Genomic DNA, 21,019 nt, shown 5'->3' with positions numbered 1-21,019 from the left:
TCCTAATCAGGAAATCCTGAACACATTACCCAGCACAGGCTCTGTGCCAATTTGTTTCAAAATCAAGAAAAATTAAACAGGGTAATGTAAACATACAGGATTAAATGAAAGTGGTATTAAATGCATGAACTCACCTGCCCCAACACCTAAGTCCAAGAATCTGGCAAGGTAAGAGGTCAGCAGATAGCCTCATCACCATGAAAAATTAAACTCTGCATGGAGGTGATAGTCATTATGAGTGATGCACACTGGTAGATGTTTAGACAGAACTACATACAATATGTCAGTATGTCCTATTAAATTGGTTTGTTCTTAAAGAGTAGCTATCAGAATAAGCTTTCCTCAGCAATTTTCACTAGATTTATATATACTTAATAGTGATACACTTTTTTGGGGGAATGTTCTCCAAACGAACAATCAAAAATTTTTAGATAACATTTCTGGACTAATAAAGTCCAACTAATTTTAAACAGGATATTTGACAGTTATAAAGACAAAAATTTAAACTAAAGACACTAAAGAACAGTGCAAATACCAGAGTGTAAAGTTCTAAAAACCCCATTCTGTGTGACCTACAGAAACAGAATTTACTTGTAGTATAATGTGAATCATTTCCAGTGTGATGTGATTTGTTGATTGATCCCTCCTTAGAATAATAGAAAAGTGTTAAAAAAAGTCAAAAAAATCAAACCACATGTTCTCACAAATGATAACTTGGGTGTCATGTGTTTTAACCATTAAAAATCAGAGAAAAATCAGCTAATTGAATAGAATTTTATTCCCGTGTATTTGCAAGAGAAACTAACAGGATTTCCTCCAATGCAGACATGGCACGGGACAAACAGGTGAAAGCTGCTTCAAAAACACACAAGTCTGAAAGTGGCAATACACAAACATCCCCATATTTTGTCCAAGAATGGCTAAGCTAGTAGGCACCACGTACATTAAAAGGAACCCCAAAACATCCCCAAAGCAAGGAAGAACTATGCCTATATGCTGAAGACACATTCTTCCTCAATTCACAAGTGACAAAAGTGTTCCAACACCAACTTAAAAGTGAAATATGAAATAAGAGCCTCCTAGACCAACTTCACCTTTATCTAATTAATTTGGCTTCTAAATATCTCTATCACTGACAAAGGCCTAAAATCAACTTGTTGAATTTCTAAGAAAGAACCCCATAGGTGTACTTACTGCCCACCACTGAAATGAAACATCAAGTCAAAAATATCCAATATGCTAGACCACTAAACTTGCAGGTAAACTGTATTCTATCCAACAGAAATGTATTTCACTTTAAGACATTTTCAGGGCTAATGTGCCATAATAAATTCTCTATTAATCAACAGTAAAGTGCTGAATTTTATTAATTACCTGAATCGCACTCACATTTATGATCTTCATTTATAGATTTCTTGTCAAGTCAAAAGAGCCCTTTCTGTTGTAAAAGCTAAGCTGTTGTGCAAATATTATAAAAATAGGTACTTTAATTAGGAGCTATATACACAACAGAACTTCTGCTTTTTGTTAAGTACAGCTGACATAATAGAGGTGAAAAACCCATGCAAGTATTTATAAAGATGCTTAAAATGAAGTAGAAAGGACACTGCTATAGAACTTCCAGTACCCTGGCACACAGCCACTTTTACTGTATTAGATGATGTCTAGATCTGGACTGATAAGCATCATGCCACCAACATGCTTTAGTTTCTTTTGTAGCTAAAGTTGATTTGAAGATTTTGAACTACAGCATACATTTGATCTATTTCTCATTAAAGTGTATCATTAAGTTTGAGGTTAAACTTTGAGCAAATTTCACATCTAGTCACATAACCAGCACAAGCAAGACATTAGTGCAAAGGGGAAGGTGTCAGTTGTACATAACGCGGACTCTTCCCCTAACTGCACGATGCAATAAAACAATTTTAAAATTTAAAGTTCAAGTGGACTAAGATGACAAAAAGTGAGATTTTCTTCTCCCAATTTAAGACAAATTTCCAGAGGATCAAAAGGAAAGCAACCTCACTTACAGCAGTTAAAAGAAGTCAAACCCAAGTTTGGAGACCCGATAAGTAACTCCAAAATTCATCATGCTATGAAGACAGCATTCTCAAAAGAGCTCCAAACAAACTGCAAAACAAAATTGGCATTTAAGTTGAAATTGGCCAAGTGCTGCATAGAAATATGCTCACACACAACAGTCATGTTTAAGCCAGTGCATAGAGAAGATAAAAGCACTTATGGTAGTTGCAAATGTTAACAAGTCCATACAGCTTGTACAGTTTAGCAATGAGTCCATAGAAAAAGAACAGAGTAAAAGTAGAAATGCTCAAGCAAAACAAAGAAAAGAGATGACCTTTCAACTGTATAAAATTCATGTAACAGTTATAGTAAAAAGACGTCAGTGGAAAATACTCAACTCAGTCCCAAACACCCAACAGGCAAATAAGACCAGAATAGACAAGCCTTTGGCAGACAATTTTAAGAGTCTAAGTATGGCATTACATTTCTAAATAATCCACAAAATATAATATATGGCATACTCATATTAAATACTGGGTAACCAACTCTGCAGATCTGATGCTAACAACACTTTAGCCAATGAAAGCAAGATGGAGCAAGCTAAAGGAACGCTGGTGTATCACAACAGTGCTCAAGGAAAATATCACCATCAAGTCGTGCTTCAAAAACAGTACTCAGACTCCAGACTATCATCTATGGAGCAAAACAAAGTCCTCTAGTTTTTCAGGGATGTGCCCTGCATAGTATATGTTATGATTCACTATCACACGAGCAGCAAGACACTGCAACGTAGTATGATTTATGGGCTGGATTAAATTTTTTGCTATTTCATTCTCATCTAGCAAATCACTAGCAGTTTGTTTATGCGAGTTTGTGGCATCGAAGTGTGAACCTGACTTGATAAGAAGATTCATGATGTCTGGATGGTTGTTCAGTGCAGCAATGTGTAACGGACTGTTGTTATCAGAGTCTCTGACATTTACATCAGCACCACATTCCACCAGGATAGCAGTAACTTGTAGAGAGGGGAATTTACAAACTGGGTAGCGACCCACGCATGTAGTATTATTGTCAACGGCAAGGTGAAGTGGACTGAAGTTATTTTTCCCTCTAGGCTGAAGCTTAAGAAACTTGTAAATAGTCTGCTTCTTAAAATGCTCCTGTTCTGAGCTGCAAGGTACTTTCTCCAACAAGCAAATTAAATGCAAAATAATGGAAAGGGCTTTGTTCAGCTGATTTGGATCAGGAGGACACTGGTTTTGTTTCATGGCCCGTTCTATTTCCAGAACGCTTTTGCACAGTATACCCATGAGATCATCAAATGTGACAGTAGTGCCTAGCAGGCCTTTTGCCCTATCCTGCAGCATGAAGGAGAAAAGTTCAGCAAATGACAGTAAACTGCTGGCTGTCATAGGGCTCAGCGGATCAAGATTGCTCTGCTGCATGTCCAAAGCATACTTCCATAAGTTGATACAACGCTTGAAGTTTCCAGAGTCTGCATAGACAGCACCTCTGTATCTAATGTAGTAGGATGTATCTGGGTGAGAAGGGCCAAGAATACGTTCTCTAATTAATAGTGCTTGCATTCTCATTTCATCAGGGTCGGCAATAAGATTTTCTAGCTCTTCTGAGCTGTTCACCTCCTTAGCATAATCATACGCCATAATTAGTGTTTGTGGCACAGGTTTGCTCAGGATATTAGTCCTATCACTGTATCTCATTTCCATAGCTCGCTTCCAATATTTCAAAGCACCAAGCAGATCTCTCTTTTTGTCCACGAATGTTGCTCCTAGAAGTTCCAAAGCGTTTATGCGCTCAGCCTTACTGGTCTGTACATGCTGGGTCAGAAAGTCCACGATATTTGTGTGGCCTGTCACACTAGCTGACAGAAGGGGAGTCATTCCATAACCGTCCTTTTCCATTTTAGCACAATACTTGAGAAGCATCTTCATGATCTCCAAACTTCCAGATTCTGCACAGTCATGTAGCGCAGTGTTTCCTACAAGAGAAGAAACACAATTACACAAATCATAATCAAGTTATAGTCCAAACCCTGCCACGTTAAGTTAAAAAAACTTAGTTAAAAATAATTTAAAACACCCAAGCACTAATAGTTAAAAAAATACTTGTTTTGACATATATGGACTACAAAAGACTTAGATGACAAGTCAAAATATTCAAGATTTGATTAAACATCAAGGCTGCTAGGCAGTTGTACAAATCAAAATGCTTAATATTATTGCCTGAAAGAGATGGGTTTTACAGACTCTTGTCTCATTCAAAAAAACCCTAGAATTAAAACAGAATTCTCCACTACATAAAAGCACAGGTACAGGCAATTCCATTATGTCAAAAGTCAAGCAAGAGGGACAGAAGACCAGCTTGGCTGAACCAGGAACTCTTCATGGAGCTCAAAAGGAAAAAGAAATTGTACAATCTCTGGAAGCAAGGTCAGGCTTTGCAGGAAGGTTACAGAGCTGCAGTTCATATATGCAGGGAGAAGACACGAAAGGCCAAAGCTCAATTAGAATCTAAACTGGCCAGTGTGACGTCACACAACAGGAAAGGCTTTTTTAAGTACAGTAGTAGCAAGAGGCAATCTAAAGAAAACATCAGAACAATACTATTTGAAGATGGCCACCTGACTAATAGGGATGAAGAAAAAGCAGAAGCATTCAGTGCTTTTTTTGCCCCAGCCTTTAACAATACTGATACACCTTGGAGCACCCAGTCTTGAGTCAGAGGACCATGAGTGGCCTTCCATTTGCAGACACTGAAATTGTAAGGGACCCACTGTATCAGTCCTCAAGTCTATGGGGCCAGATGGGATTCATCCCAGAGTACAGAAGGAGCTAGCGGGTGTTACGGCAGGACCCCTCTCAATCATCTGCCAAAGTTCTTGGGAGTCTGGTGAGGTCCCCGCTGACTGGGAGCTCCTCAGTGTTAGTCCAATTTGCAAGAAGGGCACGAGGGAAGAGCCAGGAAACTACAGCCCTGTTAGTCTCACCTCAGCACCGGGAAAAATTATGGAGAAGATCATATGGATACTACTGAAAAGCATTTAAAGAACAATACAGTCATCAGGCACAGTCAACGTGGGTTTACAAAGGGAAAGTCCTGTTTGACTAATTTGATATCCTTCTACAATAAGGTCACCTGCCTAAGGGATGAAGGCAAGGTGGTGTAGTTTTTCTGGGTTTTAGTAAGGCTTTGGATACTGTCTCTCACAGCATCCTTCTGGACAAGTTGTCCAACTGTGGGATGAGCAGGTTCATAGCGTGCTTGGTGAAGAACTGGCTGAGGGGCTGAGTTCAAAGAGCTGTAGTGAATGGAGCTACATGCCACCAGCGGTGTTCCTCAGAGCTCGATCCCAGGGCGAGTTCTGTTCAATATATTTATCAATGATGTGGATGCAGGAGTTGAATGTGCCATTAGCAAGTTTGCAGATGAAACCAAACAGGGAGGTGCTGTTGACTCTCTCATGGGACAATGGGCCTTGGAGATGGATCTAGATAGACTGGACAATGGCATTGGACAATGATTAATGAGATTGAATTTAACAAGAACAAATGCTGGACTCTGCGCCTGTGATTGAGTAATGCTGGGCACAAGTGTAAGTTGGCAGAGGAGCGGCTGAAGAGCCGCCCTGCAGAAAGGGATCTGCGGGTGCTGGTTGACAGCAGGCTCAGCAGGAGTCAGCGGTGTGCTCTGGCAGCCAAGAGGGCAAACCGCATCCTGGCGAGCATCAAACACAGCCACAGCCAGCCAGCCAAAGGAGGTGATTATCCCACCGTATTCAGCGTGGGAGCGGCCTCACCTTGAGCGCTGTGTGCAGTTCTGGGCAACTTAAGAAGGATGTTCAGGTACTTAACATGCATTAAAATGCATCCAGAGGAGGGCAACAAGGCTGCTGGAAGGGATGGAAGGCATGTTCTGTGAGGAGCAGCTGAGGACACGGGGTTTCTCTAGTTTGCAGAAAAGGAAGCTGAGGGGTGACCTCATTGCTCTCAACAACTTCCAGAGCAGGGGAAGTGCAGAAGGAGGCGCTGATCTCTTCTCCTCGGGCTCCAGCAACAGGACGCCTGGGAATGGTTTAAAGCTGCGCCAGGGGAGGTTCAGACTTGACATTAGGAAATATTTCTTTACAGTCAGGTTGGTCAAACACTGGATCAGGCTTCATAGAGAGGTGGTCAATGCCCCAAGCCTGTCAGCGTTTAAGAGGCATTTGGACAATGCCTTTAATAACATGCTTTAACTTCTGGTCAGCCCTGAAGGGGTCAGGTCTTTGATGGTCATTGAAGGTGCCTTGCAACTGAGATAATCTATTCTTTTCTATAAGGGATTTCATATCTGCTTTTAAGGATGAAACAAACTTTACCTTGCTGTCTCCATTTTGTTACACTTTTCCCTTCTTCTCTTCTCAAATTTCCCTCTTCCTCTATCTCCAGCAATGATTAAAAAATGAGATCTGCATGAAGACTAAAGCTGGGCTAACTCAACATTGGCTTTGTTAGCCTCTACACTATAGCTCGCTCTTTTTCCGTCTGCCAAACCTTTTGATTTACATGTTTTGAGGCAATATTTTTACACAGCAGAAAATACAGTCCATCACAACAAGCCCTTCATCCCAGCTGGGGCCTTTGAGATTGCCAGTATATTCTAAGGGAGCTAGATATTTTGTCGAGTACATGTATATACCCAAAGTATTCTTAATGCTTTCTTAGGTCTTTATCCTGAAGTCCCACATTAATCCCCCTGCTCCTCTGGTTAGTTTTCCCAAAGCCAAGAAGAAAAAAACGCCTACAACACAAAACATGCAGCCACCTACCTGATAAGTGTCTTATTTACATGCAGATTATTTCTTACCAGCATGACATTGCACAGTCTTTTATTTAAAGGCACTCTAGTTCTAACACCATGTGGAGAAATTTCTAGTGAGCACAGGTACCACCCATTTGAAAAGAAAATTAGAAAGCATGCACTAGACACCACAGTGAAATATTTAACTATTAGGCTTCAACTAGATGAAAATTTTGTTTAACTTTAAATACGAGCACTTCACTGGAAGAGAAGGGAAAAGGTGCAGACAAACTCTCCTGCTCCCCTCCCAACATAAAGTCTCTTATGTGATTGACTGCTTTTAAAATTACACAATTTAAATCTACCTTGCTCTTTATAATATATTATAGATACTACACATTCAGGAGTAGTACTTTTCAGCCTCCCACTAAATTAATATGTAAATTATTAACAGAAAGCTCATGTAAAAATCCCCCCCTTAAGATTTCTTACATCATTAGCCCTGCAAATTCCAGCTAACTGCCCATCGGATCATCAGTTTCTGTTACACTATCAGCAAGTTTCCACATTCACAGATAAGACGACCTTTTCTAAGGTTTCTCTGCCATTCATAGTAATCAAATTTTGCTTTTAGAAGTTGAGAGAGAAGTCTCCTGAAACTTCCTTATTTGCATTTTTGGTGGGCTATTTTTTTTAACAACAACAAGACAGCAATTTACAGTGCACTTTGCTATTCTATTTCTAGTCTGTAACAGAACTAAGGTGGGTTAAGAAACAAAGTAGTAGTCAAAATGTTCACCTCATGTTTGGGATAAGTGTGTATTTGCAGATATATAGCATACGGATCTAAACAGCTTCTATTTATCTTCATACACTTTTAACCTTTTTTTCCCACCTAGGGCTCTAATCTCTAGAATGTGAGTCTTTATACTAGAGTGTTTAGCTAATGAAGCTCAAATCAAAAGTGTGCCTGAGACCTGTCTTAAAAGCTGACCACTATATAGAAACAAATTAAAATGGAGGTAAAGTCTTTCTGCTAATACATTCTTTCTGCCAAGAACATATTGTTCACAATGTCTTATATATGATAAATTCAAAAGCAAAACATTTGAAGTTAGTACATGCCTACGTACATAACAAAAAGATTCATATTTATTAAATACATTTCAGAAATAGAAAATTTGTTCCTTTTCCATTTCAATTACAGGCACCTGATGTTGTCTATACAAATAATTTTGAGATCATCTGTGATGTCAAAGTGACATATGTGACTTCATAGCATACTCTTCTTTCTAACAAGACACAGTAAGAGGATATCAAGTTGAAAAAAAAAAACCAAGAGCAAAACTCCGAAGTATCTGGTCAAACCATAGTGACTGTCCTCTAAATTCAATACCCACTTGTCACCAGCAGAACCAGATACCTTAGATCCACAACAGACACCTCTGTTCTGCATCCTAAATTAGCAGATTATCATGTATCCGCTTGCTTTTATCTTCTGTTGACAAGCCATGATGACAAGAAAATGTTCATCCAATGCTTTTGCAAGTTTTGATATGCAGAAAAACAAATATATAGAGACTCAAGGTCTGTTTAGATGAAAATTTTCTAATGGGCACTTGGCATTTTACTTTGGCTTCCCTACTAGTATCCCAGTCATCCCTTCTTTATTTTCTCTTCTAATCTTTCAGTTCAAAACTTTACATGTAAACTGGTCTGCTGATTCTTCCTCAAACTTGTTTGTACCATCTGAAGAAGAACTAACAGCACATTCCAAGGCCTCTTCGTTGCTCTCAATTCCAGCAACCGGAAGAATAGTGATAAGAAGGAACAGCAGCTCAGGATTTACTCAGGATAAACTGAGTCTCAATCCAGGCTCACCAGATACCAAAATTTAGCCGAGACACTAATCAAACTCATACAAAAGATGTGTAAAAAGTTATTTTCAAAAGCTTGACTCCAATTTAACAGGATTTTGCAATTATAGCAGAGCTATGAATATACTTTGTCCCCCCAACCATTATTTTAAGCGCAAATCCCAAACATTTAAAAAAGGAAACCCACAGAAGAGACCAGATTGTTTCATTAACAGACAGTGAACTTGACTTGCTAAATACTCCTTTCCTGAAACATTCTGAATAGCAGTCAGTGACTTGACTATCATTTACTAACAAGTAAGCTGAGGAAGACACCCTGACACAAAGTGGCACCTGAAATTATCAATATCCACAAAGTTAAAATCAGTTCATACAATGGCAAGTGATTTTCAGTCTTTAATACCCCAGGCAATTTTTACCACTAACAGCATTCAGTTATAGGTCTGGCCACACTACAGTCTCTACTGAGACCAACAAAGTTTCCAATCACAGGAACATAGGTTTACGCAAATAGAGGTGAAGTTCAGCAAACTGGGCATGCATAGTTTCTGAACTATAACTCTATCCTTAACACACATCACAGACCAGAAAACTGTCAATACTACAATACTGAGGAGCATGAGACCTTTAAATTCCTAGGATGGAAAGGTGTCAAAAGCAGACAAATACACAAACTTGCCAACACAAATACATTATAAGTTCTCTTGCTGTGCTGGAGAAAGTCTAATTAAAACAAACCTACATCAGTCAGTCCAGAACTGAAAACTGGCTGGTTCCGCACACCATCTGCACTTCTGCACTCAGTGATGAAGGCAAAATCAGATGCATCTGGCTGTTGGCTGAGTGACCAGGCAGTACAGTCATTTCAGGCTGCATTCAAGTCCATATACCATCTCTCACAGCAGATCTCTGCAACGCTGGAATTGGCACCTATTTTCTACCTTCAAGTCAATATTTTTAAGATATTTAAAAACTCATGATATAAGAGCATTTAAAGACAAATAAACCAAAAGTTATTAGTAACACCAGAGTTCTTACTATTGCTTCACAGCTATTAATATATATTTTGCTGGCTTTGACAATAGGATCAGTGGCAGCTATTCATATTATGCATTGTGGATCCATCACCATATAATGCTGCTCTTGACACTCTTATCAACTGCCAGGCATACATGCTATGACACATTAACACTGAAAAAATCCACACCAATTAAGCTTGGCCAATGGGTAAATTCAGGTCCAATCCGACAGTCTGTATGTCATTAATTTACAACACAGTTCTGCAGAACATGTGGAAAGATGCTTAAGACTAAGGAATCTGACTACTCTGTCCAACTGGATGTCCTTCATTTAAAAAAAGAAATTGGGTTTTTTTTATTCATATTACAATTACTGACTTAAGCTTAAACAGCTGTTACTGACAGCATATCAGATGTAGTATAATTGTTTAGCTACTTATATTGTAGCAGCCCTCAGAGTTAAAATAACCACAATTATTTTAACCCATTTACAAACAAATAAAGGAAAGCCATCGCCACTAATTTTTAGCTGCTGCACCTCACTTTAGTTTGACTGGGTGGTAGAGGTACAGCAGTGGGAAGGACACATTGTAAAATCGCAAGTTTCCATAGACTAGAAGTGGGCAGCGGTAGGCGGATAGTTGAGAGCTGCCAACTTAAAAAAACATAAACCCCAACCTTAAAAAATAGCAAGACTATCAGCCATCTACACCTAGCAAGCATCAAGTGTTAAATTTAAGGAGGAACATGCAAGAAAAATGGGAGTGGCCTTAACATCTAATGCAAAGTCTATGTTCCATATATTGGCCAGGAATTGAACGGTTCAAGTACATACAGCAAATCAACTGTTATTCAGTGAAGTAACTCAGCCATTTCAAAACCACTGTATTGTCTACAGTGATAGGAATCAACAGTGGCTGAACACAATTCAGAAGTTAATTCAGTTTTTGTAACATCATTCATTCAGTAACAAACTAAAAGTCAACATTACGTTTACTGCTGTATTAAAAAAAGAAGGCGGCTGAAAATAAGTAATAAATTAAAAAGGCTGAAGAAAGTAATTTGAAAGTCATTCTCTTTTATAAGCAGTATTCCAAGGGACACATATGAAGACATTGCTCTAATCAAAGTATTTTTTTTAAAGGTGTGGATGATTATTTCAGAATAGGTTTAATTTACTTTCCTTAATACATTTTTAATTCTAAAATGGTCTGCAGGAATTTAATCACATATAGAAGACAGTTAGTATTACAACAACATAAAGGGTACATTGTTCTTGCACAGAAACAAAATGGGACTGGAAATGTTTCGGCAGTCACCTTACTTCTCTGCTAAAAAGTGAGTGCCACTATACCGTATTGCTAATACTGCTTACAAACCATTTCCATCTGCATAAAACTTGGCTATTCACATTATCTAATTACTTCCTCTAATTAAAAACAGCAACAGAGAAACGGAACAACCTCACCTCCAGTCCTTCCAAATCTTGCACAAGCAAATTAAGTAAAGAGGTACAGTCAGTTGGCACCATAGCTTCATGTTTTATTCTTTTGTTACAGTCCTCTGTTAGAAGTGGTATGAACATTATACAAACACTTCACATATCACAGAACTAATTCTCCAACTATCCAGCGTTATCAAAAGCTTATCAGAGCGGGGGGTGGGCATTCAAATTCATAATGAAGCCATGTCCTTCTATGTCAGAAGCAAATAATTCCCAAAATAGACTGGTAGCTTGTGACATGGGAATGAACAAAAAAGAAGAAATGGCATACGAAGTGATTTGATTTGCTACCAGTTAAGCACATCCTCTTCCTAATATTTACAAAATGCTTGATCAAACTTCTGGGTAGTAAAGCTTATATTAGAATTTAGTATCCATCTAATTTCATAATCAAGATCTTTAAACAGAAGAGAAAAAGGTTTCATTTAGATGTCTGACCAGTATGTAAAATTAACCACATTTATTTTTGCAGCCTTACAGATTAATTGAATCACTTTTATAAAGTGAAATTGCTCGTGTAACATTGATTTTTCTTCCTAACAGAGCACTTGAGGTAATTAAGTCTTCCAAGTGTTTTATTGATTTAAAAAAGTGTTGCCACATACATACAAACATGGACACTGCACAAGAAAACTGCAGAAAAATGTATCCCTACACTTAGTATGTATGATAAAGGAGAACTAAAGGTATGTCTTCCCTTTAAGAAGAAATTAAGTAAAAACTGAAGAACTGCTAATCTCAAAAACTTATTTAATGTAGTGTCCATATTTTGTAAAGGAATAATTGCTCTCTTGCTCAAAGTACTTCATGAGAACTTATATTATCAATATCACCAATAAACAGCATGTTGTTAAGGAATTTATGCTGAAATTAAATTATTTTAGTTGAAATATTCTAGTTGAAATTCAAGAATTTATTCCTTTAAACTGTATCGTCTTTATTTTATTTACAGACATTCCTACTGAAGTTCAGTTTCCACATAGCGTCACACACAAAATATCTACAAAATGCAGTGCACTGCACCACATAATACTGACCAAAAAAGGGGGGGAAAAACAAACAAACAAAAAAAAAAAGGACGCAGAACCCTTTTAGAGCAAGGGTTTATTCACAAGGGATAAAAAAAAAAAAGAGAGGAAAAAATAAAAGGGGAGCTTTGTTTTGGTTTTCAGTTTGGTGTTTCCCCCACCCAAAATGAAACTCAGCAAGCAGACAAGACAAAAATCCTCAGATGAGAACAAACCTGTCAGACTCCTTAATGTTTATTGCAACAGAAAATTAATTATTTTTAACACATACTAAACCACACTGATCATCAAGCAGAGTGTGAATCTCTCTAATCCCCCTATTTCTGGGTCTGCCAAGTCTGTAAAAGGCTTTTTTCCCTTATCAGCAGGTTTGAGTGTTACACTTTCCAGTACCCCACATAAATCACAATACTGAAATAGCACTAGCCCTTCATATAGTACTACTATATGTATAAACTTAATAGACTACACAGACTGAGGTCTGTATCTGTCTATACTTTCCAAAATGAGGAAGCAAAGCCCAAAGCTTTGTCCTCCATATTACTTTACAGAGCTATTCTAACCAAATAACGTGCCAGTGGAATCTAACAACAACAAGATTTTTGAATCTCAGTTATTTTGCATTTTCAAGATAGGTGAATCCCTCCAACTGCTATGGTAGAGTGGAGGATCATAAAATGACAAAGAGTCTGGGCTTGTAACCAAACATTCCTATGCAGATCTCAAGAGACATCTAAAGGAGTGCCTAGTCCAGCAGTTCTTATGAAATTTTCTAATAGGAAGAAAAAACTTAGTCTTTTGGCTAGCAGATGAGTCTGCCAACAACAGAAGAGGGACAGAGCTAGTGAATACCACTAGTAAAACGCATTAATATGAGAAGAGGCCGCACACTAAGCAGCTGAGCAATGGAAAGGCTTACAAGTCATATTCAGCAAAAATATCTGCCTTTCATATAGGTATTTTTGAAGACAGTCCTTATTTCCTGCACCATTACATTCTGACCATCCTGGCTATCAGCACCAGTGTACTTTATCTATAATTTAACTCATTAATTGCAGAAAGGAAGGGTGTGGTGGAGGAGGATAAAGCATAACACAAATTATCAAAATATGCACTGCAAATTTGCAAATTTTCAAAATGCAAGATCTAAGTGTCCTGTCTGGAGTTAGAACAGAACAGAAGTATAAGATCCCTTTAAAAATAATTTTACTGGGGCAATTATATGAAATATTTAAAATATAAAATCCTACAAACACAGCCCCAGGTGTGTCCCCAGAGAGCCCAAATCTGTAATGAAAAGGCGCAAAGACTGCTACCACTTGAAATACAAAAGTAAGCATTTTCATCCTACACATAGCAGCCAAAAGAAGACTGTGTGCAGAAACACATTAGCATTCAGAGGTCTATTCTGGACATGGTAAGGGAGCACCATTAACAACGGATTGCTGGCGGGCTTTGCAATGCAGCAGAACAGAAAAACTGCATGCAGCTGACACACAGAACATCCTCCTCATCCAGCACAAAGCTAGGTCTGTGCTTCACTTGACGTTTAGTGGAGGTTCTGCCTCCTCCTGAAAAAAACTCAGGTTTCTGCTACTCTAACATTATCCACACCATTCCCTCTTTTAAGAGCTGTACAAAAGCCTTACAGTCTTTAAGGGGGATTTCGTTTTTGTTTCTTTTTGGAAAGAAAACCCAACATAGCATTTAGGATATGATTATGTACCAGTGAAACTTACTAAGTTGTGTTATCTTTAATCTGCAGCTTCATAAATGAGGAGTAATATACTGGGGAAGCCTCTGAATTAGGAAGACAATAGTGAATTAACTCACTCTAAGTGTTGCTCTGTCTGCTTCTTTCCTACCAAAAAAAGAAAAAGATATCTACAGATACCTTTGCTGTTTTCTACAATTCTAAGAGGCAAAAAAAACCCCAAACGTTTCAGACACCCCACCCTTCTTACCCCAGGTAAGAGTTCTTCCCCCTCACTACCACTGCTCATGTAACATAAAACTTTTTTTTTTTTTAAAAATCCTTGCTTTACATTTGTGTTGCCTATGTGCTTCATAGAAGTTTGCCCAAAGGGTGGAAGTTCAGATCTGCAAAACAGTAAAAATAAAAACAATGAAAGGCTTATCCTTCAAATTCAGAACCATTGCCCATCTTTCACAGTATAGCACTTACCTACCCAAACATCGTGTTACCTCCTTCTCCACCACTATCTCCTGTGAGACCGTGCCAGACCTACACTCTACCTTGGTGTAGCACCTCATCTGACTCAGACTTTGGTCTTCGTGAACATCTTAATCATTTCCTAGCTGTACTTCTGCACCTCCACAACTGTCTTTCAAGAGCCTCTGCATTCTGAGTTCCCATAGTCCAAAACACAGTTGTGGGATTCTGCCTGCAATTTAGACGCAGGATTTCAGGGCATGTTTTCACCTGCTCTTTCATACTCTGCCCTTTAGATGTCTGTGAAGTTACCTACTTTCTCATATCAAAGTATTTGGATTTTCCCCTGGAACTGTTAACACTTCCAAAACATTCTTCTATCTTTCCCAGCTCTAGATTTGCCTGCTTTTTAAAAAATGAATAAAGTTCTACTTTGCAATATGAAATTTCAGTGGAAAAACACGATGAACAGTTCAAGTAATATTGCTCCATTACTTTAAGAGTAATATTGGAAAAAGAACCTATAGTAATCTCCCACAACTTCAATAGAAGTTACACAGTTTTGTTCTTATAAGGAGCATTGTAATTTTAAATGCAGCAAAGTTTACAGTAGCTAAAGCTTTTACATCTTTCACAGAACAGTAGGCTTCTCCAGACACAGCCCAGGAAGGGGCCCATCTAAAACGAGCTCAGATACAAGGACAGCAACAACTTTTACTACTCAAGAGCAGAGCACTCAAGTTCTCTGTATCTCCCTCCTACAAGCACAGACACACCCTGTCAACTGTTTAGGACACAGCAGGGAGGAGTAGAAACTAAAAATGATACACAGAGACTTTGAGGTGGAACATGATAATGTAGAATGAATCCAGTTGGAAATATTAATTTTTAAATTAATAGTTACTGAACATTCTTGGAAAACAAAGTTCAGAAGGTTAGTTGTCGAGCCTCAGCCACTGCAATTCCCATACTGTTGCAATACTTAGGGCTACCAGTTTTCATCAGTTCATCTGTCTTTCCACAGCTGACTTTCACTTTCAGAGTTTATAGTACTTTCTTTCTTCCTTTACCTCTCCACTGCTCATTAAATAACTTCAGAGATCAGACTACTTTAAGATGCCTGAAAGAAAAAGTACGTTCGTGTTGTATCAGAGGGATTTCCCTATACAAAAACACACAGAGACTCGTATAGGTTGGAAAAGACCTTTAAGATCATCGAGTCAAACTGTAAACCTAACCGTGTCAGTTCACCACTAAACCATGTCCCTAAGCTCCACATCCAAACATCTTTTAAATACCTCCAGGGATGGTGACGTAACCACTTCCCTGGGCAGACTCTTCCCATAACTGATAACCCTTTCAGCGAAGAGATATTTCCTAATATCCAATCTAAACCTCCCCTGGTGCAGCTTGAGGCCATTTCCTCTCATCGCTAGTAACTTGGGAGAAGAGATCAAGACCCACCTCACTACAACCTCCTTTCAGGTAGCTGTAGAAAGCGATAAGGTCTCCCCTCAGCCTCCTCTTCTCCAGGCTAAACAACCCCAGTTCCCTCAACCTCTCCTCATATAAGACCTGCTCTCCAGACCTCTCACCACCTTCATGGCCCTTCTCTGGATACACTCCAGCACCTCAATGTCCTTCTTGTACTGAGGGGCCCAAAACTGACCACAGCATTCAAGGTGTGACCTCACCAGTGCCGAGTACAGGGGCACGATCACTGACCTGCTCCTGCTTGCCACACTATTCCTGATATATATTCCATATATCCATTTGTACACATGGGAGTTCAAAGTATGACATTCATTTTAATGAGCTAAAACATACCCAACCCAATGTTTTTTAAAATTTACTTTAAATAAGGATCAGTTATACCTTAGGAAGCCTTGCTCATGTACCTAGTTATGAGTCACACAGAAACTAAAAGAAGGAGCAAGAGGGAGACATTAAGATAGAGAAACTGAGAAAATCCTCAGGAGCGCGTGGCTGCCACTCTGTCATTTAAGCAAAGACACATAACACTAATGCACTAGTAAGGTGAATAATAAGGACCAGTAAAGACTACTCCACCAACACAAACTGAGGGGGAAAGAGCGCTGCAGAGATTTATCTTCTCCCTTGTTACAACAGATATTTAACAGCGCTACTTTGTTCGTACCTGTCATATAAGGGGATTGGTTTAAAACTAAAAAACAATACACACTTTATATTTAGCTTGTTATTCCAAGAACCCTGTCTAGAAAAATGACATTTTTATCCTATCACAAGTCCATGATGATTCATAAGCAACATTAAATCCTTACAAAGGAAGATTTATTTTGCTCTGCCCACTTCCATGACAAATCCGTAGTTTAGCTTTCTTTATATTAAACCCACATATCTGCATGATTTACTGAAAAAAGACATATTTAACTGAACAGCTTTTCCAAAGATTGCTCTCATATTTGGTATTTACCAGCATCATACAATAATCTAGACACAAATTATACTTTAAGAGAAATAACTGTATAGTACAGTCTTACAAATGTAATTAGCCAGAAAAGGCAGTAGAAGCATTACACTACAAATATGTTTATTAGCATAGTTAAAAAAAAGGTATATAAAATAAGCTGCAGAAACACAATCCTGGCTCAGTGAGTTAAAAATTAATCATAACCTGAAATAATTGGTACACTTTTCAGGCAAGCATCACATCCACATACAAGCCTGAGATGTAAGAAAAACCCCAGTGGTTAAACCAAGAGGCCAACATAATTATGATCACAGCAAAACCGAAAGAAGGCTTCACTTTGAACGATAACACCAGGGTAATTGTAAACAGAGGCAATGAGATGCCCTTTGAAATCTGTGAACCACTAGAAGTCCTTCTGTTAGAATCAGTCACCTGCACCTTCATCTCTTTAATCCTAATATATGTTTTTGTTTACTAACACTGAAAGAAGGTCCAAAATTATTCAAGAACTTGGAGGGAGAGGAGGACGAAAGCAAAGTGTTTAATAATTTCCAATGCAGAAAATAATTTTTCTCCCTTTATACATCTTTCCTGGTACAGCCTTACTGGCACAGGTCAGTTTCACGGACAGCATATTTTGTTTGTTAAGAAACAGTATGAAAAACAAGAATATATGCTCATATATTTTAATATGCTGCTACAGCAGCCTACTACGAAGAGGAGCTCTCAGCAAGTTTTTGGGCTTTTCGCACGTAAATAATCGTGACTTTTCATATGACTATGTCTTTTTAAAAATCAGGGGTTTAAGATTAAAACATGCCAATTTAGAATGAAATTATACAATCCATGTTAACAAAGGAGTATGTTGAAAAAATAAACAGTAAAAACATAGCTAAATACCCTTTCTCTCTTATTCATCCACTTTATAAGAGAAGAAGAATATTTTTGGATGTCAGCCTCCTAAAGAAGGGTAAATGACTAATTTTACCTCTACTTACCAGAAGGAAAGTGAAAGCATTAACTTACCTTTAACACTTTTCCTGTTAACATCAGCTCCTTTTTCAAGTAAATACTGAGCAATTTCTTTGTGGCCTTTGTAACATGAGATCATCAAGCAGGTATGCCCATGACGGTTTGATACTTCCAGGTCTGCTTTGTGTTCCACAAGGTATTTTACTATTTCCAGATGACCATCAAAGCAGGCAGCTCTAAGGGGCGTTGAGTTTGTCAGAGTTGTGTTGTTGACAGACGCACCATGATCTAACAGACACTGAACCACCTTCAAGTGGCCAGCCGCTGATGCTGCCCATAACGGCGGAGCCCCCTCAATGGTCTCACCATCAAAATTCACCGAACCACCAACTTCTATTGATGCAGAGCAATGGTCCAACAGGTATTCCACCATGTCAAGGTGACCATAACGGGCTGCCATCAAAAGTGGTGTGGCACCATTGGTTTTCTCTGACATCAGTAAGGCTACCTCTTCTCTTGTTTTGCTTGCCAGTAACTTGGAAAGGAGCCGCAGCTTGCCATCACGAGCTGCGTTGAACACTGCTGTCTTTAGATCCATTTAGCCTGTACCTCTGCTTCTTGGAGGATACACGCCTGCCTTTTTCAGAGTTAAACACTTACTGGAAACACACGGCCCAAACAGAATGTCCCCAGCTTCTTCTCAGTGCAGTGTCATCTATACGGGACAACATGGAGATTCTGAACAGAGTCCTGACAAAGCACAGGCTGCGCTTATTAAAAACCTGCGATAGAAAGAACTCTGGGTATTTTCACCTCTACTTCTTAAGCAAGTCGCTACTAGCATGTTTTTCTACAGCTATACCTAAACAACTCGGCGCTGTGCCATGCCGAGGTCCAGCTGCCCTCCTGGGACCCCCCCGGGCTGCGCGGCGCCCCGTGAGGAAAGCTGCTGGGGGGCAGGGGGTTCACCCTACCAGCCGCAGAGAAATCTTATTCTCCCTTATAGCGTTACTAGCCCTACTCCCCACTTGTTTTTAGGCGCAGCCTAAAGAAAGAGTGCCCCCGTCTCGCTCCCCCAAGGTGCCCCGCAGACACAAACCCGGCGGGGGGGGGCGCAGGCGGGGCAGGCGAAGCAAGGCGGCTCTGGCCGGGTCTCAGGCGGTCAGGAGGCTGAGGCTGAGCCTGTCCTTCCCCTCACGACCACCCTCGGCCCAGCCAGAGGCCCGCCGCCCCGCCTCAATGCAAGCCCCCTCAGAGCGCCCCCTTCCCCCCACCCCCCGGGCCCCAAACCCGCTCCCGCCTCCCCCACGGTCTCCCCGATCGCCCGGGGCCAGGCAGAGAGGGCCGCCGGCCTGCGGGTTACCTTCCTGAGGTGCTACCGGCCTCCTTCCCGCCGCAGCCAACCTCACAGGGAAGCGCCCGCCACCCCCCAAGGCCCCTCCACCTCCTCCATGACAGCCGGCCCCGCCGCCCGAAACCGGCCCTGCGCCCGGGGCGGGGCGCGACCCAGCCTCCTGGGCGCGGCCGGGGCCAATCAGAAAAGGGCGCGCGCGCCCGCCAGCCACTGGTGCGGGGCTGGGGGCGGGACTACGCCGCCGCCGAAGGGCGGCGGAGGGCGCCGCCGCCGGCCGCTAGGGGGCGCGCTGCGCCCCGCTACAGGGCCAGCGGGCGGTGGGGGGGCGGGATTTAGTCCCGGTGTCGAGCCTTAGTCCTAGGGTCGGAGCTGGTTGTGCTGACCCCCCACTCCACGCCAGGACCCCGCTGTAGTCCGTCCCCCCCCGCAACGGTCCTCGCGTGGGGGGGAGGGCAGCACAACCCCGTGGGGCAAAATATGCCTCATTAATTAAGAAATTTTGGGTGAAATGTCCGATTTTTGCAGCTCAGAGGGAGCTCTGGCTCTGGACGATGTTGCTGTTTGGTGTAAAATTTGCTTTCTCTGACATTGCGCGTGGCTTGCTACAGGCTTAGCATGTGACGTTTAGTTTATTCCTGTAATAATAAAAAAAGAGGCAGATACTAAAAAAGCTGCACCTGACCAAGGGCATGTAACTTCTGTCACAACCAAGTATATTACCTGCAAACATCAGAAAGGAGGGATGCCAAACACAGAAACAAACCTGGATAAGACCCATGGGCATTAATGGGCAGTAATTTGGACGCTGATTGGCAATGCAACCTAGAAGACCACCACACGCACCCCCAAAACAAAAAAAAAAAAAAAAAAGGAGAAAACAGAGCAATTTGCAATTTTACATCCATAAGCAATATATCACAGTCTGGGTTTCTGTTTGTCCCTTCTTGCCTGCGCCGGCAAGAAGGCTGCCAATTGCTTTCTCTGCAAACCTAAAACCTAGAAAGATGAAAACAAACTGATGGGGATTTAGAGAAGAGTAATCAAAATGATTAAAGGGCTGGTGGTATTAATTTATGGAGAGAGATTAAAAGATGTAACTGTGTGTCAATGCTAAATTTAAGTAAGTAGGGGTAAAAAGAATAGAGAACTTTTTCAAGAGATATGAGCGGAATGGAGGAGTTATCTGAAGAGTTTTACAAGCTTTAGTCAACAGCAATTGGGAAGAAAATGAAAGGAGGAAGGCACATGCTTAGCATCAAAAATAATATGCTGGTAGGGAGGCTCTGTCAAGCTGGAAAAATCATTTAGAAGTTGTGGGAGCTCATTGACAGAGTCATTTGGGTCTGGGCTGTGAAATCATATCACATGTAAATAATATACTATAGGAAAGAGTTCTGTGCTGGAGAGAACATGGAGATGATACCCTGACAGACCTCTCCCCTTCAGTCCCTGGAGTTTTCAGGGTGGGTGGCGTGCAGCATGGTCAGCATGCTGTCCCAAAAGAGGGTTCTTTCGCCCGGTGTGCAAAATGCCAGAGGTATTTTATTAATTTTTGCCAAAGATGGGTGCTAGGTGGTAACCCACAAAGCTAGCACAACACACCAAGAAACTACAAGGCATTTATACAGGTAAATGTGTCAGTCACAGCTAATATTCTTATCCCTCAGCTAATAATTGGTTAATTTTTTCTCATTTCAACTCATCAACACCCCAATTAGTTGTTCTCTTTGACTACACACTTTATCACCCAGTTGTCAGCAAATTCGGAGGCAGATGTTCCCTTCTATCAGTCTCTCAGCTCTCTTCAAGTACATAGTT

The 21,019-nt window shown here is 40.3% G+C and overlaps 1 protein-coding gene across 2 annotated transcripts; it reads right to left on the bottom strand.

Annotated features, from left to right (window-relative positions):
* Positions 1 to 760: 760 nt before the first annotated feature.
* Positions 761 to 19,348, bottom strand: FEM1C (fem-1 homolog C). 2 transcript variants are annotated; one of them, XM_075079900.1, is made up of 3 exons: positions 19,211 to 19,348; positions 17,902 to 18,629; positions 761 to 4,021 (listed from the first exon to the last, which is right to left on the bottom strand). In XM_075079900.1, exons 2-3 carry the CDS (start codon positions 18,443 to 18,445, stop codon positions 2,712 to 2,714), a joined length of 1,854 nt encoding a protein of 617 aa, XP_074936001.1. In that variant the 5' UTR covers positions 18,446 to 18,629; positions 19,211 to 19,348; the 3' UTR covers positions 761 to 2,711. The 2 variants fall into 2 exon arrangements, with proteins under 2 accessions (XP_074936001.1, XP_074936002.1); XM_075079901.1 differs by having other exon boundaries at positions 17,902 to 18,562; positions 19,211 to 19,338.
* Positions 19,349 to 21,019: the final 1,671 nt, after the last annotated feature.

The sequence above is a fragment of the Phalacrocorax aristotelis genome, chromosome Z (genome assembly GCF_949628215.1).
Source record: "Phalacrocorax aristotelis chromosome Z, bGulAri2.1, whole genome shotgun sequence".
Lineage (NCBI taxonomy): Eukaryota > Metazoa > Chordata > Aves > Suliformes > Phalacrocoracidae > Phalacrocorax > Phalacrocorax aristotelis.
The sequence above is the reverse complement of the archived record's forward strand: the minus strand, read 5'-3'. Positions and strand labels throughout refer to the sequence as shown.

Excerpts from the sequence above, each read along its gene's own strand:
- FEM1C (XM_075079900.1), bottom strand. The coding sequence starts at position 18,445 with ATGGATCTAAAGACAGCAGTGTTCAACGCAGCTCGTGATGGCAAGCTG. Across the intron at positions 4,022-17,901 it reads TAACAGGAAAAGTGTTAAAG|GAAACACTGCGCTACATGAC; the intron begins GTAAGTTAATGC and ends CTTCTCTTGTAG.